This window comes from Protopterus annectens, chromosome 8.part0 (genome assembly GCF_019279795.1).
Source record: "Protopterus annectens isolate FY-2018-M chromosome 8.part0, PAN1.0, whole genome shotgun sequence".
Taxonomy (NCBI): domain Eukaryota; kingdom Metazoa; phylum Chordata; order Ceratodontiformes; family Protopteridae; genus Protopterus; species Protopterus annectens.
The window spans coordinates 222,672,082-222,690,661 of NC_056741.1; the positions used below are offsets into that span (position 1 = coordinate 222,672,082).

At 40.0% G+C, this 18,580-nt stretch overlaps 1 protein-coding gene across 1 annotated transcript in view; it reads left to right on the top strand.

The window, feature by feature from the left end:
* The window catches only part of LOC122808713 (complement C1r subcomponent-like), a 365,688-nt gene that overhangs the window by 74,568 nt on the left and 272,540 nt on the right, over nt 1-18,580 (top strand). The window contains exon 3 of the mRNA XM_044079702.1: nt 12,000-12,177. Within this exon, the coding sequence (XP_043935637.1) occupies nt 12,000-12,177 (178 nt within the window). The remainder of the gene's footprint in view (nt 1-11,999; nt 12,178-18,580) is intronic.

The window sequence follows — 18,580 nt, forward strand, 5'->3', positions numbered from 1 at the left end:
GCTGTAATCCTTGTTCATTGGAGGCCTGGGGAGCAAAGCTGTACTGACAAATAAACAACGAGAAAAAGAGCAACGTATAATATAGTTACATAAAAGTGAAGAAAATCAACTTGTAAATTATAAAGATTATTAGTTGCGAATCCTAACATATTTTCTGGATAATGTACAACCATTTATGCACAAAATACATCAATAATGAAAAACTAATATTTATAGTATATACACATACAATGGAATACTGATAATAGTAAATGTACTTTAATTTAAATTTAATTTTAACTCCAGTATGAACCCATAGTTGGGAAAATGAATAAATGTTTAAATGATTTTTTTTCCTCATTTTCTCATGTGCATCTATGTGTTGCAATTAGTCACACTGCTAGTCAAACAGAGAGAAAAAACTTTTCCTTTTCCACAGCTAGCAGCCTGGTCATTTTAAGCTTGTAATCACATAATGTTTAAAGTTGTATATTAAAATTCCCATGATGAATTTGTAACTACAAGGACCTCCACCAATAACAATTTTATTACTTGAAGAAATAACTGCACCCCATCTCCCATCCAATCGTCAGGATTCCTTTTGAAGAGGGCCAAAGAGGTGCTCAGCTTGACATGTATGGGGAGTCTCTGGGTCAGGAACCTATCTCTCCAACATGTTTTGTTCATTGTGATGACCAGGTTTAGATCCACTATCTCTCCAACATGTTTTGTTCATTGTGATGACCAGGTTTAGATACCTGTGTGGCTCTGAGGGATTGGGATTTCTTTAAGTGTAGCATGTCCAACAGCACTGGGTTTGACATGGCCTTGTATGTTAAGCAGAGATCGCCTCTGAGTAGGCAATATGAGTATAGCTGGAGTTTTTTTTTTTTTTTAAGACAGTCAGCATAGTGCATCTGCTTTAGGTCTGTGATTCCTTTAGTGAGGTATTTCTGTGGCCTTGCCAGTTGTTGCAGATGTCTGGCGAGGTACATACCAAACAGGGCATTGTAGTCTATAATAGGTCTAATGAGGAATGAGTACAGTGGGACAATGACCTCCTTTTTTTCTGGATGAAAAGCCCTTAGTGATGAGGTGTGCCACATAGAATGATTTCCAAGTCCCTTATCACACTTCCAGTGTTTAGTGTATTGCCACTTATGTGGCAATTCATGGGTACATGTTTTTCCCAAAGGGGATAACTATACATTTCTTGGCATTGAGCTTGAGCCCATGGCTCTGGCACCAAACATCTGTTTCTGTAAGGCCCTTTTGTAGAATATCCACATCATTTGGGGATTCAATAATTGCTCCCAGTTTGCAGTCATGTGTGAACTTTGTTAGCCAGAGTCCCTTAGTGCTGGCCTGTACTTCAGAGAAGTAGATTCCAAACAAGAATGGTCCCAGGACTGAACCCTGAAGTACTCCGCTTGTCACTTGCCTGGAGCAGGATTTTGAGTTGGCTACTTTTTACAGTGTGGATTCTGTCAGTAAGCCAGTTGGCAACCCATCGTGTGACGTAGGGATTAATGCCCAAATTAGTAAGTTTATCTCTGATTCCAGAGCGGGGGATGGTGTCGAACTTGGTGAGGTCCAGATAGGCTGTGTGGACCACCTTACCCTCGTCCACGGCTCTTGAGACTGATTTGAAGAAGTCGATCAGGTTCAGAGACAAGCTCGGCCCTTAAAACCAAACTGGGTGGGGTCCAGTGTTTGAAGGTTGCCAATTTCTTTGTTTATAAGTTTCATGATAATGCGTTCCATGGTTTTGCAGATCAGGCTCATCAGACTGAGACGCTAGATCCCGGGATCCAAGGTGGTCCCCCCTTGTGGAGTGGGATAACTGGAGCTGTGCTCCACTCATTGGGCACAAAGCCTGAGGAGAGGCTATGATTAAACATGACACTTAGGTGAGGTGCCAGTTCATGTAGTACATGGGCTGGGATTGTCTGGTCCCATGGATGCTGTATTCTTAGCGTTGGAGAGTGCGTTTTTTACCTGTGTGGCTTTGATTACTGGAATTTGGCAGTCTTTTGATACTAAGATGGGCCCTTTAGGGGGTGAGCAGGGGGAGTGAAGTTGGCACTGAATTGATCTGCCAGGATATTGGCAATATCCTTGGGTCAGTATATTTAATGCCATTCTGTTGTAGCTCAGAGCAGATTTGAGCATTGCCATTTAGATTCTTGACATAACTATAGAATGCCTTATGGTTGTCCTTGGAATCTTTGGCAATTTTATTTTCGTAACTAGCTTTGGAGGATTTTATGAGGGATCTCAGCTTCTTACTGAGGCTGGTAAGGGAGTTTTTTGCATCCTGGATTTTCCTCTTTTCTGCAACAGTTTCTTCCTTCTGTTGTATAGTTTATGGCAGGGGGACCACCAGATTGGGTTCCTTTTTTTTGGAGGAGACTGTCTTGGTTCTATTTGGAATGGCATGATTCATGCAAGAGTGGATGTGCTCATACAGTGCCTTTGTGTAGGATTCGGCAGTCGAAATTTCAGATCCCGTCTGCATGGCTGTCATGAAGTTTGTCACTTCTGACTTGAGTAGCATGAAGTTGGCTTTGGAGAAATTTTTTATGGAGGTTTCCCTACTGGGCGGTGGGGGTGGGATGTGGACCTCAAGGGTGATTAGCTTATGGTCAGACCTGACTAACGAGGGGGTGACCACTGGTGTGGAGCATCTATCTCCCATGTTGGTAATGACCAGGTCTAGGATATTTGAGCCCCTGGTGGGATTATGGATTAGTTGATCCAGGGCATTGGAATTTATGAATTCCAAGAACCGTTGGGCAAAGGTGTTGGTACCAGAGTAGTTTTCCCAATTAATGGCAGGGTAGTTGAAATCACCCAGTATTAGGGTGTTTGGTTGCATCTTAATATTTTCCAGTATGTTTAGAAAGGTGTAGTGAAAATCTTGGGCCATGGTGGGGGATCTGTAGCAAGCTACAGTTTTGATTGCAGTCTTACCTAGTGTTAGTTGCACCTGTAGAATTTCAGATGCACTGTGTTGGGCAACTAGCCTGGAGGTGTGAATATCCTTGGTGAATATGGACACTCCTCCGCCTTTAGTTCTTCAGTCCTGGTTTGGTGGCCGAAAAGTGTGGTAGGAGTTGTAGCCTGGTATTGCAGGGGTGCTCTATGGAGCCTCGAACCAGGTCTCATTTACAGCACAGATATAGATGTTCTCCATTCTTAGCAATGCCTCGAGAGAGTGCATTTTGAGGTTTAGACTTCTAGCATTGAGTAGCATTGCCTTCAGATTTTGCATGCTTATATCTGTTATGGTGGTGGTTTTTGTTCTTGCCTAAACGGCACTTTAGGGGTGGCAGGAGCCTTAGCCAGTAACCTGAATCCCAGGGGCGACAGGTGCAGACCATCTCTGGCAAAGCATCGTGGTTTGTCGATCATGTTGTCTCCGGCAGACAGATACTGGATCCCCTTTGAATGACACCAGAAACTTAGCCAATTGTTAGTAACAGTAAACAGTACTATAGCATGCTGTAGGTACTCACTGATAACACCTTTGAATGACACCAGAAACTTAGCCAATTGTTAGTAACAGCAAACAGTACTATAGCATGCTGTAGGTACTCACTGATAACACAGGTGTGCAAAGTGTCATTTAAAAAGCTTGATATAAGATGATCACCTGACTGCTCAGCAGTGCTCTTCCTATTACTGATATTGGATCAGAGGTGCCTTTGTACTCTGCTTTTGTGGTTAGAGTGACCTACTTGCAAGAACGCATTACCAAATTGGAAGGAAGGGGTAATCAAAAAAACAAAAAAAAAACTAATTGGAGAACACTAAAGTGGATAGCAGCCTACAAGAAGGAGAGAAGTAAAGAGAAGGGGAACAAACTTCAGGATACGTTATGTTATATTTCTGTAAAATTAATTTCTTTTAACAGTCCTAAGCAGAGCATGCATATTGACCTTTGTGGGGACTGCATCACTCCATACACAAATAGCCTACATGCTAGGAATACCAGGCTAGAACAAAAAGCATAACATGGAGGCTTTACTAGTGTCTTAAGTGTTACAGGGGAGCAGCAACTATACAGAATGGTGGCATTACTGTTAGCTATTTCATGGCAGTTAAGTGTGATGGGCATTTATCTGCATGTACTGGTTACACCTCTTAAAAGAAGTGTGCAGGAAGGCAGCATGGGGAAATCTGGCAAGTATAATGCTAAGGCTTGCAAAGATAGAGATGGTAAAGTGTCATATTTACAATTTAATTTATTAATTATTTTAAATATTGAAATAGAATATCACAAGAAACTGGTATGTTAGCATGGCAGTGCATATCCACACTCCTTATTTGTATTGTTCATAAAATATATTGCATAATTTGTCTGGGTATCAGTCTTACACTAACAGTTAATTGAATCCTTGCACAGTTCTGCGCAAAAATGGTCTGGACTCCTTAAAGTAACTTCAGTGGGGAACCACTAACTGGCCAGGAAGCTGGGAGAAAGGAACTAAGAAGGCTGGACGCCAGTGACACTGAAAAACCAAAAGTGAAGCAAGCAGCTGGGAAGGATTATTGTCCATTACTACTTGCTCACTTTGACAGCGAACCAGCACTGTGATGGCACGAGGATACTGAGCTGAAAAAGACCATTCCAGCTGCATTATTAGCTTAAGAGAGGAGGGTGTCCTTCTGCTGTGTTATGCCTTTAAACAATGTCATGGATAAACTTACAGGAGTCATTAATAATATTTTTCAGGGGATTATATGTGCAACAAATTGAGGGCATTATTTTTGTGGAAGTGACTGGCTGATTGCTTAGACTATGTTGGCTTTCTTCACTTCGTATGTTGCCCGCCTCTGGTATAAAGTGATACTGGACACTCCCCCAAGTCACATTACATCAGCTCATTCTACTGTTTATAGTGAGAACTTACAAAGGCCCACCCCTTTAGCTTCTGAATACTAAATACTGAATACTAAATTCTCTCTTCACTTTCTACTAAAAAAAAAAAAAAAACTGTTGCCTGCCTTTCCTGGAACTAGTGTAGTCCAGATACAGATGCTGTATCCAGGGCTATTTGTAAGCTTCCGAGTGGTGCCAAAAAGTCTGCTCTTTAATTTTTCCCTTAGATCTTAATAGTTCTCTCTTTTCCTGCACTTTTACTAGCTTATTAGTCTAGCACTTTACCAAACTTCTTGTAGCACACAAAAATTCTACCAGTATTAAACGTTCTAGAAGGAAACAGCTCCAGTACTTATTAATGCCCACTCTCCAGGCATGTCTAAAGGTCAGTTCCCTGTGCATTCTCTTATTAACCTGGTGAGCTTGGGCATCCTGAGGCAATGTAGCAACTGCCTCATGTAACACTGACAACCCTCTCCTCTTACCTCCCAACACTCTGCGAGAGATGCACTTATATATCCAAACTGGAAACCACGCACTCTCCAGCCAAGACCGGAATAAGCCAATAGCTGATAAAGAGGAAAAGGTCAACACTTGCACCATACCACATGGAACACATAGCCCTCCAGAACACACACCAGCACTACCTTCACATAAAAACACAAACCTCACACCCACCTTCGTGGAGGCTCTCAATAAAAATCTACCCAAACAGCAGAGACCTCCAAGGCAGAAATGTACACAACCACCACAACACAACACTAATCATGAGACGCACAACTCTCCTAAACAGTGTGACACTCAACCAAAGCCCCTAAGGCAAAACAGCATGCCCAACACACTAGTCATAGGTGTCTTGATAGTGAGGGACACTGATGTCCCACTCACTAGGTTGATTAAGGAGAAAGTAACAGTCAGCTGCCTGTCAGGTGCCAGGATGCGCCACATAACGCACGGACTCAGGTCCCTCAACAGGTACAAATATGACTCTGCCATTGTACATGTGGGTGTGAATGACCTGAGCTGCACCTCACTGGACAACATAAAGAGACATGGAGGAGCTCTCGGATTTTATAGCCCAGGTGGGTATCTTGAGCAGCATCCTACCATCATGCAGAATGATACCACAGTACAAGCAGAAAATGATTGATTTCAACATTTGGCTAAGTTTCTGGGTCATTCTAACGGGATCCTGTATCTGTCTGCCTGGGTTGACATGATTGACAGACCTCTATGCTTTGCCAGAGATGGCCTGCATCTGTCACCCCTGGGCTTCCGGATACTGGCCAAGGCTCTTGCCACCCCTATAGTGCCTTTTTTAGGTGGTGTTCCAAAGACCAAATCACCACCATAACAGCTACAAACATGCAATTCGAGGGTCATGCTGCTCAGTGCTAGAAGTCTTAATCACAAAATGCACTTGCTCGTAGCACTCCTTAAAATGGAGAACATCAACATTTGTGCTGTAACAGAGACCTGATTCAAGGCAGCAGGAAGCACCCCTGCACTGCCAGGCTATAACTCATTTCACACCTTTCGGCCCCAGAACTTGGACCGAAGTTCCAAAGGTGGTGATGTTTCCATATTCATAAAGTATGCGCACACTTCCAGACTGGTAGGTCAACATAATGCATCAGAGATACTTCAGGTGCAGCTAACATTGGGTAAGACAGTGATTCAGGTCGTAGCCTGCTATAGGCCTCCAAGCATAATCCAAGACTCACACTCCACGTTACTAAGCACCCTGGAGAATATTAGGGTCCAACCTAACACTCTCATACTGGGTAACATTAACTACCCCTCCATTAACTGGGAAAACTACTCATGTACCAATACACTTGCGAAACATTTCCTATAATTCATTAATTGCAATGTCCCGGACCAGCTCGTTCTTACTCCCACTAGAGGTAGAAACATCCTTGACCTGGCCATTACTAACATGGGCGACCATTGCTCTATACCAATAGACAACTCCTCCCTGGTTAGATCTGACCACAAAATAATCACTTTGGAAATCCATATCCCCCCCCCTCGCAAAGGTAACCACCATGAAAAACTTCTCCAAAGCTAACTTTGGGCTCCTAAAAATGGAGGTGGCTAACTTCACAACACCCATGCAATTGGAGCACAGCTGCATGACCACCAGATCCTACACTAATGCCCTGTACAAATATGCACACAAATGCATGGATCTCACCATACCCAATAGAACCATGATGCTCTCCTCCAAAAAAAGAAAGCCAATCTGGTGGTCCCCTGCTATAAACAAACTCTACAACAGAAGGAGAAAACTGTTGTGAAATAAGGTGAAGCCCCAAGACTGGAAAAACAACCTTATCAGCCTCAACAAAAAGTTGAGATCCCTCATCAAATCCTCTAAAGCTAGCTATGAAAACAGAATTGCAGAAGATAGTAAAGACAACCAGAAGGCCTTCTATAGTTATGTAAATAATCTCCATGGCAATACCCAGATTTGCTCAGAGCTAATGCAGAATGGCACCTCCTATACCAAGCCAACAGATATTGCCAATATACTGGCAGACAGATTCAGTACCAACTTTACCCCTTCCCCCCAAAGGACCAATCACAATACCAGTAGATTGCCAGGCACCTATTACTGATGCACAGGTTAAAACAGCACTGTCCAAGGCCAAGGATACAGCTTCTATGGGACCTGACAATATCCCTGGCTGTGTTCTACATGAACTACAGAGTGTTCTACATGAACTACAGAGTGAACTGGCACCTCACCTGTGTGCCCTGTTCAATCATGGCCTCACCTTAGGCTTTGTTCCTACCAAATGGCACACTGCTACAGTCATCCCTCTCCACAAAGGAGGAGCAACTACAGACCCTGGCATCTTTCACCCCATTAGCCTGACAAGTCTGATATGCAAAGCTATGGAACACATCATCATGGACCTAATAAATAAGGATATAGGGAATCTCCAAACTCTGGATCCCACACAGTTTGGTTTTGTGAAGAGTAGATCATGCTTGCTCAACCTGGTCAACTTCTTTGAGTCAGTCACCAGAGCTGTGGATGAAGGCAAGGTGGTTCATACAGCCTACCTTGATCTGGCCAAGTCCTTTGATACCATTCCCCACTCAGGAATCCTAGAAAAACTCACTAAGCAAGGCATCAAGCCCTATATCACTAGGTGGGTTGCAAACTGGCTCACAGAACCCACAGTGTGAAAGTAGCTGACTCCCAAGTCAGACTGCTGACCAGTCACGAGTGGAGTCCCACAGAGTTTGGTCCTGGGTCCTCTCCTGTTTGGTATCTACTTTTCTGAAGTCCAGGCCAACACCAATGGACTCTGACAAAGTTCGCAGATGATTGCAAAATGATTGCAAGTTGGGAGCCATAATTAACTCCCAAGTGATGTTGACATCCTAGAGAAAGGCCTCACTGATAGCAACGACTGGCATCAGTACCATGGCCTTAAGCCCAATGCCAAAAAATGTGTCATCCCCTTTGGGAAAAACCCAGTTCCCATGAATTACCACATCAATGTGTCCACTGAACACAGAAGGCATAAGAGATCTGTGTACACAGGTTGACAGTAACCTCTCATTTGACCACTACATTGCCACTGTGGTCAAAGTCCTTCTATGTGGCACAACTTATTACTAAGGGTTTTGCATCCAGGAAGAAAGAGGTCATTGTCTCTCTACTCTTTTCTCATTAGACCAATCATTGAGTGCAATGCCCCATTTGGCATGTACCTCACTAGACACCTGCAACAACTGGAGAGGCTGCAAATGTACCTCACAAAGAGGATCTTAGGCCTTAAACAGTTGTCCTATATGGACAGATTCAAAAAACCCGAATCAATGAAAAACTCCACCTCAACCAACAAAACCCCAAAACTAAAACCATAAGGACTAAAACTAATAACATTAATAATATATGGGACGACAGGGATATGAGTATCACTCAGAGACATGCTGTGGAATAAAAAAAACGTCCATGTGGAGGCTGACTCACCTCATTGACTCTGTTCAAAATCTAGAGGAGATCGTGGGAGATGTGGAGAGTTATCCCAGGAATCATCTCTGTGTCACTGCTGACAAGACAAACAAACTAATGGGCACAGTATTTTTTTTATATATAAAGGGTCAATATTAATTTAGTGGCTTTATAGAAAAATGCCTTAGGGCAGATAGCCTAGTATAAACCTATGAACCTATGAACCTATGAACCTATTCTCTGCCTCATCACCTATTTAGAGGCAAACTCTGCTTGACTTACAAAGCTATGTCTGATGCAGCTTTGTTAGAAATGCTACATTTAAAGAAATCCCAATCCCTCCGTACTACATGCCCCAGAGACCTCCACCTAATTACCACAATCAACAGAACAAGCTGGAGGGACAGGTTCATAACCCAGTGACTGCCCATGCTATGAAATAGACTTCCCATACATGTCAAGCGGAGCGCCTCACTGGCCCTCTTCAAGAAATCTTGATGAGTGGATAGGAAATAGAAAATTCACCCCAGGGATCACTCCAGTGGCTCTATTCGACAGAGGCACTGGGAACTAAGGTAGGGTGGCACGGTGCCAGGGTAATCCTATGGGCTAGGCTTGCAAAAGCTCCAAGGCCATTGGCCTAATACACACCTATGAACCTATGAGAAGCTGGCATTCTGCTTTATTAATGTTTTAGCTATAGTTGCACACTGCCATTGTAGCTGTCTCCTGATAGAGCTGGCACATATTAAGAGGACAAGTGGATTTCAGCTGTTTTTCATTATGAAGGCATGTTGTTGGGTAAGAATCTTCCTCTATTAACCAAGACCCTGACCTGCCAATGAAAGACATTCACTAATGACTATTGCCTGTGCCAGGAACATTTCCTTGGTTCTCTATTACTTCTGTAATGTCATCCAAGTCTGTACTATATTATATCTGTTGACTTGAGGACTGTCTACATAACATTTATTATTCTGTAGGCCTGGCAGGATTGTTTTTTTTTTTTTTGTTATAATATATCCCTGATTAGTTTCCCAATGACTGAGACTCTTTACTATTACTGGACATGGGATGGCTTGCATTAGGAGGATGCATTAGATGACTATATTATTCTTGAGGTACAAAATGCTTGTACACTAAGGTTTTTGCATTTAACTCTGGGTATGTCCATAGAAAGTATCTAACTGCTTTTAAAAGGAATCAGAGGGACAGTTTACATAGCAAACCACTTGCCAGCAGCTGTACATTAACAGCTATATAAAAACAGCTATATAAAACAGCTATATAAAACTATCAGTCAGCAATTCACTATCTGGCAGATAGAAGTGCCCCAGAATTGTCAGGAAAGACTGAAAGAAACACTAAAAGACATGAAAAAGGCTGCATGCAACCCAGCTTTTCACTATATACAGGAGGTATGGTGGTGCATCGTGTCTCCAAGATGGAAGGTGTATCAAATATATTGACATTTAAATGGAAAGGTAAATAATTCACAGGTGGAGGCCCCCTATGAATTGCCATCTCATTCAAATGCCACTGCACTTGACACACCACCCATTTTTTAATATGATGCATCGGCATATCTCAAGTATGCAGAAGTGGTGTGCAAGGTGATCATTAAATTTTTTCACTACTTCATTCTATTTTCAGTAATCATATCTCTCAAGTGTATCTCATTAAGAGGAATGTACCTCATTTGGGGTCTTAAAAAGTTCACGTTCCTCAAAGTTCCACATTGAGGGACTCTGTCACACATTCAGTATTACGAATTTTTAAGTGAAATCCATTCTAAATAGAAATGATGCATATTAATTCACTAAAAGATCTTCTTTATAAGTAAAAACATCATATTTTAACCATCCTATGGCCTTCCTAGTTGAAGTTGTTAGTAAGCCATTAGTATGTGTTCCACATTTTGCCCATTTGTTCCACATTATGAGGGCTAGTGTTCCTCATTTTGGAGATGGAAGGTTGAGAGCTATGTCAGTAATGGTTCCAGGGCACATGAATTAGCCAAATGTTAAATTACTGACTGTGGTTATTGGGTAACTGCTTTTGCTAAGCTAGCAGGTGGCAGCCTGTCATGTAGCCAGACTTCCTGATTTTCTTTAAAGCTGCTGTTTGATTAGATGTACACTTCAGATCTTGATACTGAGTGCAGCATGGTTTAATGTGTTAATACCTGAAATGCTAAGCAGGTTTCAGTGTGCAGTTTGTCATTAACTGCTGTATGTGTGACAGGGTGAGGTTGATTTATTTGTAGCAGGGTGATCCTTGTACGCAAGAGCTTCACTATAGTAAGGGTAATATTCCATCATTTTCAGGCAATAATCCCCATGCATTTCATTACTATTGAAATAAAAGTGTAATCAAACTCCCTGCGGTGCATAATATGTGGATTGAATTGCATGAGTATTGTTGTTGTTATTATGTTACTTCTAAATAACTTGTGAAATTGATCTAATTAATATTTTTGATTACATTATTTTTGTAAGGGTTGTACACTTAGCGCACCTTCCTCTTATTTTCTGCTATTTCCTGACCCACAATTACTTCAGCTCTACAGGACATCACGTCATACTGTCATGTCTTTCCTCCAGACTGCTGGTGGGGAGTTGCACTATATAACTTATGCTATAGGTTATATGACAGGAAACCAACAGAATGTTTCCTCCTAGATGGTGTTAAGCAGTGGTGTCACGGTAATGAGCAGTCTTCTATAGACACTAACATAATGCACCATTCTGCTAGCAGTGTGCCCAGCTACAGATCATAGAAGACACCCTAATTTCATGTTGCAACCATTACTTAGGCTAGCCCAGCACATCACAGTGTGGAAAAACATAAGCTTTTCTCCTTCTCTGTCATTTCTTAACATACTGAATGTATTTCTGAACCCATATCATAGGCATATATCCAGATGCATTGACTTACACTAACAAGCTAAACATATAGAAAAATTATTCATGGATAATTGTAAACAGTGATTGTTTTTTTTCTTTCATAATTCATCAATATTAGGTAATAGAGTTCAGTTTATTGCCACTGTGTCTTGAACTACTTTTTTCTTAACACAATTTACTTATTTGAACTTGCTATTTTACAACTCTATGAATCTCATCATGTCATGCGTTAATGTTTGTTCTTCACCATCTACAGGTCTTCTCACAGAAGATGTCTCTTGGAAAATTCTGTGGGCAGAAGAACACAGCGGTTGGCAACTATCCGCATAAATATCCCATCATATCCAAGGCGAAGAATATGACAGTGGTATTCCAGTCAGATTTCTCCAATGAGTATGAGTACAAAGGATTTTTTGCTCACTATGAATCTATTGGTATGCTCCTGCTAAACTGAAAAAAATATATCTGCTAATAATTTATATTTAAATGGGATATGCTACAGAAAGGTTGACTACATCACTTAGAGGGTTTGAGGCTACAGGCTTGCCATAAATTGTAGCAGGACTAAATGTGGAGGAGTAAAAAAGGAAATAAACAGGATATTCAAGCATCAGTCATCTAAAGCAGCCACAACAATGAAAAATAACTAATTGCCTTGTCTGGCAAACCAGTCAGCCCCTTTTGATGCACAATCCCCACCCCAGAAATAGCAAGAAAACTGGTCATAAGGTATAAACCTTTTATTCTGCATCAGGGGTACATGAAAGGCTGGTCTGTTTAATCAGGCAAGATATGTCATTTTTTTAATACAAAAAACTGAAAATCTGCACAGCTGTACATGTGCAAAGTTCTGAAAACTGAGATTGGGAAAGTCAACTATTTTAACTTAAAAAAACATACAAAAGCAAATTCAAGACATTTGTTTAATTTGGTAGGGCTAAAAAGCATGGCAACCTATCACCACATGTCACCCCTGAAGTAAAGATACAATTTACTACCAACCTTCCTAAATCATCAGATATTTAAGAACGCCGGTGTGGTATATTAAGATATACCCATGGTTGGTGTGGTTTAATCATGAGAATGAAGTCAGAGTGATTAAAGCCAACCGTGAGTAAATCTTAATACTCCACACCATGGAGTCGATTATTGCTATTATACGATGACATTAATTAAGAAAAAAAATACTTACTTTTCTTAAATAATGTCTTTGTATAATGGTGCCGTGGTGTCCTTCAGCTTCTGGTACATATCCTGTTTCCTTTTTTTGATGTACTGTGCATGTGTATGGGACTAGCATTCTCATGTATACCGAGTACATCAATGCTTTGGAAAGGAAGCGACAGAGAAAAGAAGGTCTCTGTTGCTCCTTTTTTCTTTTTAAATAAAAAAAGTTTTGGACAATTTAGGGGTAGGAGAGAGGCAAGATGGAGGAAATACAAAAAAAAAAAAATCAGGTACATGTCTTTAATTTTGAATAACGTACCTGATTTTCCTAGTATTTTCTCCAATCTGTCTCTCTTGTATGCCTGGAGTCCAGATTTCTGATTTTATTTATGTATGTTTGTTAAAAGAATAAATAAGTTACACTACCTTTTTCCATTGGTATATTCTCAGATTTACAATGAGCACGCTAGTTAGGCTGAGCAATCAGCGTGTTTGTTTTCAAATATTAATGGCCAGTCATTGGATAACTATTATTGTCTTTTGTTTTGCCATCAGACGTTTACTACCATTTCTTCAGACACAATTACAGAATGAATCCAACTATTAGAGCACTCTTCTGTAGGCACACAGACTGAAATCAACTAAAACATAACTTTTATTTACAAATATTCAAAGAAGTGGTGTCTCTGCAAATGATTCTAAAAGTAATGAAAAATACACTACTTAAATAAGAAGACACTTGAATGCTGAATCATCAGGGAGAAGGTGGGGGAGAAACATTTTACTGAAGTTAATTAGATATCTGTTTAATTCATTGTTTTAATAAACACGTAAAGCTTCCGCACGTATGGTAGTGCACTGACTCAACCAACTGAACAAATCAAACCAAAAAGAACAGTCCAGCACAATGCAGTATAAAAGTCCTGGGTTTTACTGTGGCAGCTTCACAAGCAGCAGAACTGGTTTTCGGCAACCAGTCTTCTTCAGTGCTTGACAATAATGTTATTACGTAACACATATATACATACATATGTATGTATGCATATATATATATATATATATATATGTATAATATATAAAACCAGCATCATTAGAATACAAGTCTCTATTGGTTAAATATTTTCATCTATTAAGACAACTCATTAAGGCCAGGTTTATACAACCCCCGAGCCTAGTAATCCAAGCTGACTCTTTTTCATTTAATATGGTGTGCCACCCTATTTTAGACATTCCCTGCCTTTGAATTCTATCAGTAATAACAAAATAAAATCTAGTGGAAGAGTGGGTCATTGTATGTATAAATAAAGCATTAGTTGCTCTTATTTCTAATCTGGCTAAGATGTTAAGAAACCCGAACCCTTAAAGATCTAGACGTCTGCCCGACATAGAAAGCCGAGCATGTACACGTCGCCAGATATACAACCCAGTCACTGCTACAGTTCCCAAAACATAAAATGTAATAGACTTTAGATGTATTTTTGCTTGTAAAGGCCTTAGTTTCACATACATAAACACAGGCCGAACAATGTCAACAAGATGTACAGCCCTTCACTTTTCCCCAAAAAGTGTAGATTGTTGCAAAGGAGGAGGTATTTGATATTTATAATGATTAAAATAGGAGCTTAAAGAAGACCTCCTATGGTACGAAAATAAACATTTACATGGCAGAATTTGACTAAGTTTTTCATTGGCCTGAAGAATGTTCCAATGATGGTCAGTAATAATTCTTAATATTCCTACCAAAGATCGTCACTAAGTGAATGGACTGAGCAGAAGTATTCCCATTAGAGCACTGTTGATATTCTAATAAGCTAGTCCTAGATTGTCTAGATGCAAACTGCTTCACTAGGTTAACATCCCTGATATCATAACCCCTCTGAATAAGCCTATTTTGCAGATCCTGTTCAAAATGAGCATAAGCACCATCAGAGGAGCAAATGTGATTAATTCTAAGAAATTGTGACTTGGGAATGTTGTGGATGATGTGGCAGGGGTGATGACTGAAGTAGGGTATTATACTGGGGATGTTTCCGAAAAACCTCCGTACTCAACGTATGGTCACTATTCCTAATAACAGTGACATCCAAAAAGGTGATTTGATTAATATCATAATTCAATGTAAGATATATACCCCACTTGTTTTCATTAAGATATTGTACAAATTCATGCACAAAAATGACATCACCTCTCCACGACATCCATAATCATCCAAATAACATTGCCAGATGTCCATTTCATTAAGATATATATTATGTTGGATATCATAGATTAATTGCTCCTCTATATACCCCATAAAGAGGTCAGCATAAATGGGGGCAAAAGATGCCCCCATAGCAGTACCCTTGAATTGTCAATAACATTTTCCATAAAAATGGAACACATTTTTAGTTAACATGTTCAGTTAAACAAACAAAAAATTTGTTAAAACCCGGAGGATAGATATTGGCTTTATCCAGCCAATATTGTATAGCTTCCAGCCCTGCCCAGTGAGGAATATTAGTATAAAGAGAGGTCACATCAAGTGTGCACATAAGCCAATCTGGATCCAACTGTGTATCATCAATAATCTGCAAATATTGTGTAGTATCCTGAATTCTGGCTCTAATCAAAGATAACAAAGGCTTTAACTATTTTGTCAAAAAAACTGATAACGGTTCCATTAGTGACCCCCTACCTGACACAATCGGCCTGCCAGGAGGATTAACTGAATTCTTATGAATTTTTGGCTGTAGATAGAAATATTGTGCTTGAGGGTCAGAAACGGTATGGTAATAAAGCATTGTCTTATTAATAATCCCTTCTTCCAAAGCCAGTTTCAGGAAACTATCTATTATCTTCTTAAATTTCACTGTAGGATCTAGTGGCATAGCCATATAAAATTGTGCATCCCCGAGCTGTCTAAGTTCCTCATCCAAATACATTGGCCAATCCATTACCACAACCGATTCCCCTTTATCGGCTGGTTGTATGGCCAAATCTTTTCTGTCCCTCAACTGGGTCAGGACCTGTTATTCCTCATGTGTTAAGTTGTGTTTCATATTATAGGAAAGGGACTTATGCAGATCCCTCAAAACACACTCTTTAAAAATGGTGACATATGTATCTGCAGGTGGAACAAAATTAGACCAATGAAAACAAAATCTGTAGAGCTTTGAAAGTTATGATCATTCTGAGAAAACAATTTAAAATTTAATAAATGGCAAAAAATATTACCATCATTTACCAGTGTATTTTCATTAACAAGAAAACCAGGAATGAAACCAAGACCTTTGTTCGGTAATTTTAATTCAGTCTCAGATGAGTGACTAGAAATATTGTGAACTTCACCTAATGAGTAATCAACTCCAACAGATGTTGTATATTGTTTGCGTGCCTGATATTTCCTCCCCCCTCTGTGTCTCCTACCTCTAAAGGGTCAACACTGAGACGTCTCTTGTCTGAAGGAGATTCGGAAGATTAAGTTCCATATTGGTGGCCGAAGACAAATCTTCTCCAGAGGTGCCACTGTAATTACTTCAACCCTTCTTAAGTATAGAACATGGTTGCTTTCTTTTAGACCCTTCCCTATTTTTACCAACATCCACAAACCTAACATTCTTCTGTTGTGCACCAAAAGGTTTCCCCCTTTCATAATTCATAACGTCTTGATTGTATTTGTGTTTTTTTGGTTTTCAGCTGTTGTTCCAAACATAATAATTCCTTGGCTAGTAGGTCAGAATGTTTAGCAAAAAAAGGTTCACCCTCAAACTGTTTGACTTCTTCATGGATAGAAATAACCTCCACAGTGTATTTATCAATGGTTCTCTCATTGTGTGGAATCAAGACCTCCACAATGGCCATAGAAGCCTTATGTTGGGCCTGAGCCCATTCTTCCAATAACAAATCATCTACCATACTAACCCAAGGTTGAATATGGACCCGAAGCCCCCAGGGAGAAATGTCCCATACCTTGTAGGCCTTGAATAATTTCAAGTGCCAAACGTTAGTTCTCAGGGCCTTAATACTTTTAGTCAGTTTTAAAAAAAATATTTGAACAAATAGTTTCAGGGTTGGTAGAACCAGAGAAAGATCCCCCTGGTCCATCCTTACCCAACCCAAATGCATTTAAATCATCCCGATCTGCAGAAAGACCCTGTAGAAGTTTAATAAAGTCCATATTGATTTATTAGAGTTAAATCTTAATTTGTGCTTCGTGACCTGTAGGATCAATATTAAACTGTTATTAAATATTTCCTACACTCTCAGCCAAGGTTCCAACATATACATTCAATTTTCTACAATTTTGGGGTCCCAAAAAAACATCAAAATCCCCCCAAAAGAGACAGAAAACAAAATATAATTATAAACTCATACATAAATATAGAGACATACACAAAAGTTGTTCAAACAATATATTTCTTCTGAGGTAATCTGAATGGCTAAATATTAAAAGCCATATAATTAGATGTTAAACAAAGGCTAACAAAGTCAGCCAACAAAATGGTCCACAAATAGAAAAAAATATATAGTGTCCAAAGTCCAATATACAATAATCAATTGTAACCAAAAACTGCTTCAAACAGGGTAGAGAATATAAAGCCAATTGGAAGACTAACAGTACCTTGCACAAATTCACAGAGTCTGGAAACAAAATGTCCCGTGCCCATAGCTCTCAACCTTCCATCTCCAAAATGAAGAACACTTGCCCTCATAATGTGGAACAAATGGGCCAAATGTGGAACACATACGGCTTACTAACAACTTCACCTAGGAAGGCCATAGGATGGTTGAAATATGCTGGTTTTACTTATAAAGAAGATCCTTTAATGAATTAATATGATTCATTTCTATTTACCATGAATTTCACTTAAAAAAATTCCTAACACTGAATGTGTGACAGAGTCTTTCAATGTGGAACATTGAGGAACATGAACTTTTTAAGACCCCAAATGAGGTACGTTCCTTGTAATGAGGTACACTTGAGAGGTATTCCCATGTCTCCAGATTTCTTCATGCTGAAAAAACCTCCAACATAACAGCAAGGTTTGTTTGTGTCTTTCGGCTTTTCCCGGTTAGGGGTTGCCACAGCGGAACTCCGGTCCGCTAATGATTGGCAGTTGATTTTTTACATACCAGCTTGCCAGGCCTGACGCACAACCTTCAATGAAGGTATGCCCATTCACGCATGTCTCCACGCAGAAGACGCTCTAGCTGAGAATCAAACCGGACAGTGTCTTACTGTGAGGCGACAACACTACCACAGCACCACCACCACCGGTCCAACATAACAGGAAGGTTATAATCCACTAATTGGTTGTGGTCATACAATACCAAAAAATAGTCAACCAAACGTCAAACCACTTCACCAGTCGAAAAAATCAGTTCCCATCAACTAAGGCTAAACTCTCAAAAAGTTCCAAAATATAATATCCACCGAGTGGAAACAAAAAATGAATCCCCAAAGGCAACTCCAATGGATAGAAATATGGCCCACTGATTGGAGACCCAACAGAAACCAAATTTGATCATCCAACACACTCCACGGCTTACATATTCATTGAAGATAAAATATACATCATCTGCCAATTTCAAATATCCTCGTCTCCAAAAAATCACTTCAAAGGCTTAGAATGGGCCTTTCTCTCATCCTTGTATTGTAAATAAACAAAACCACTATTATCACAGCTTGCA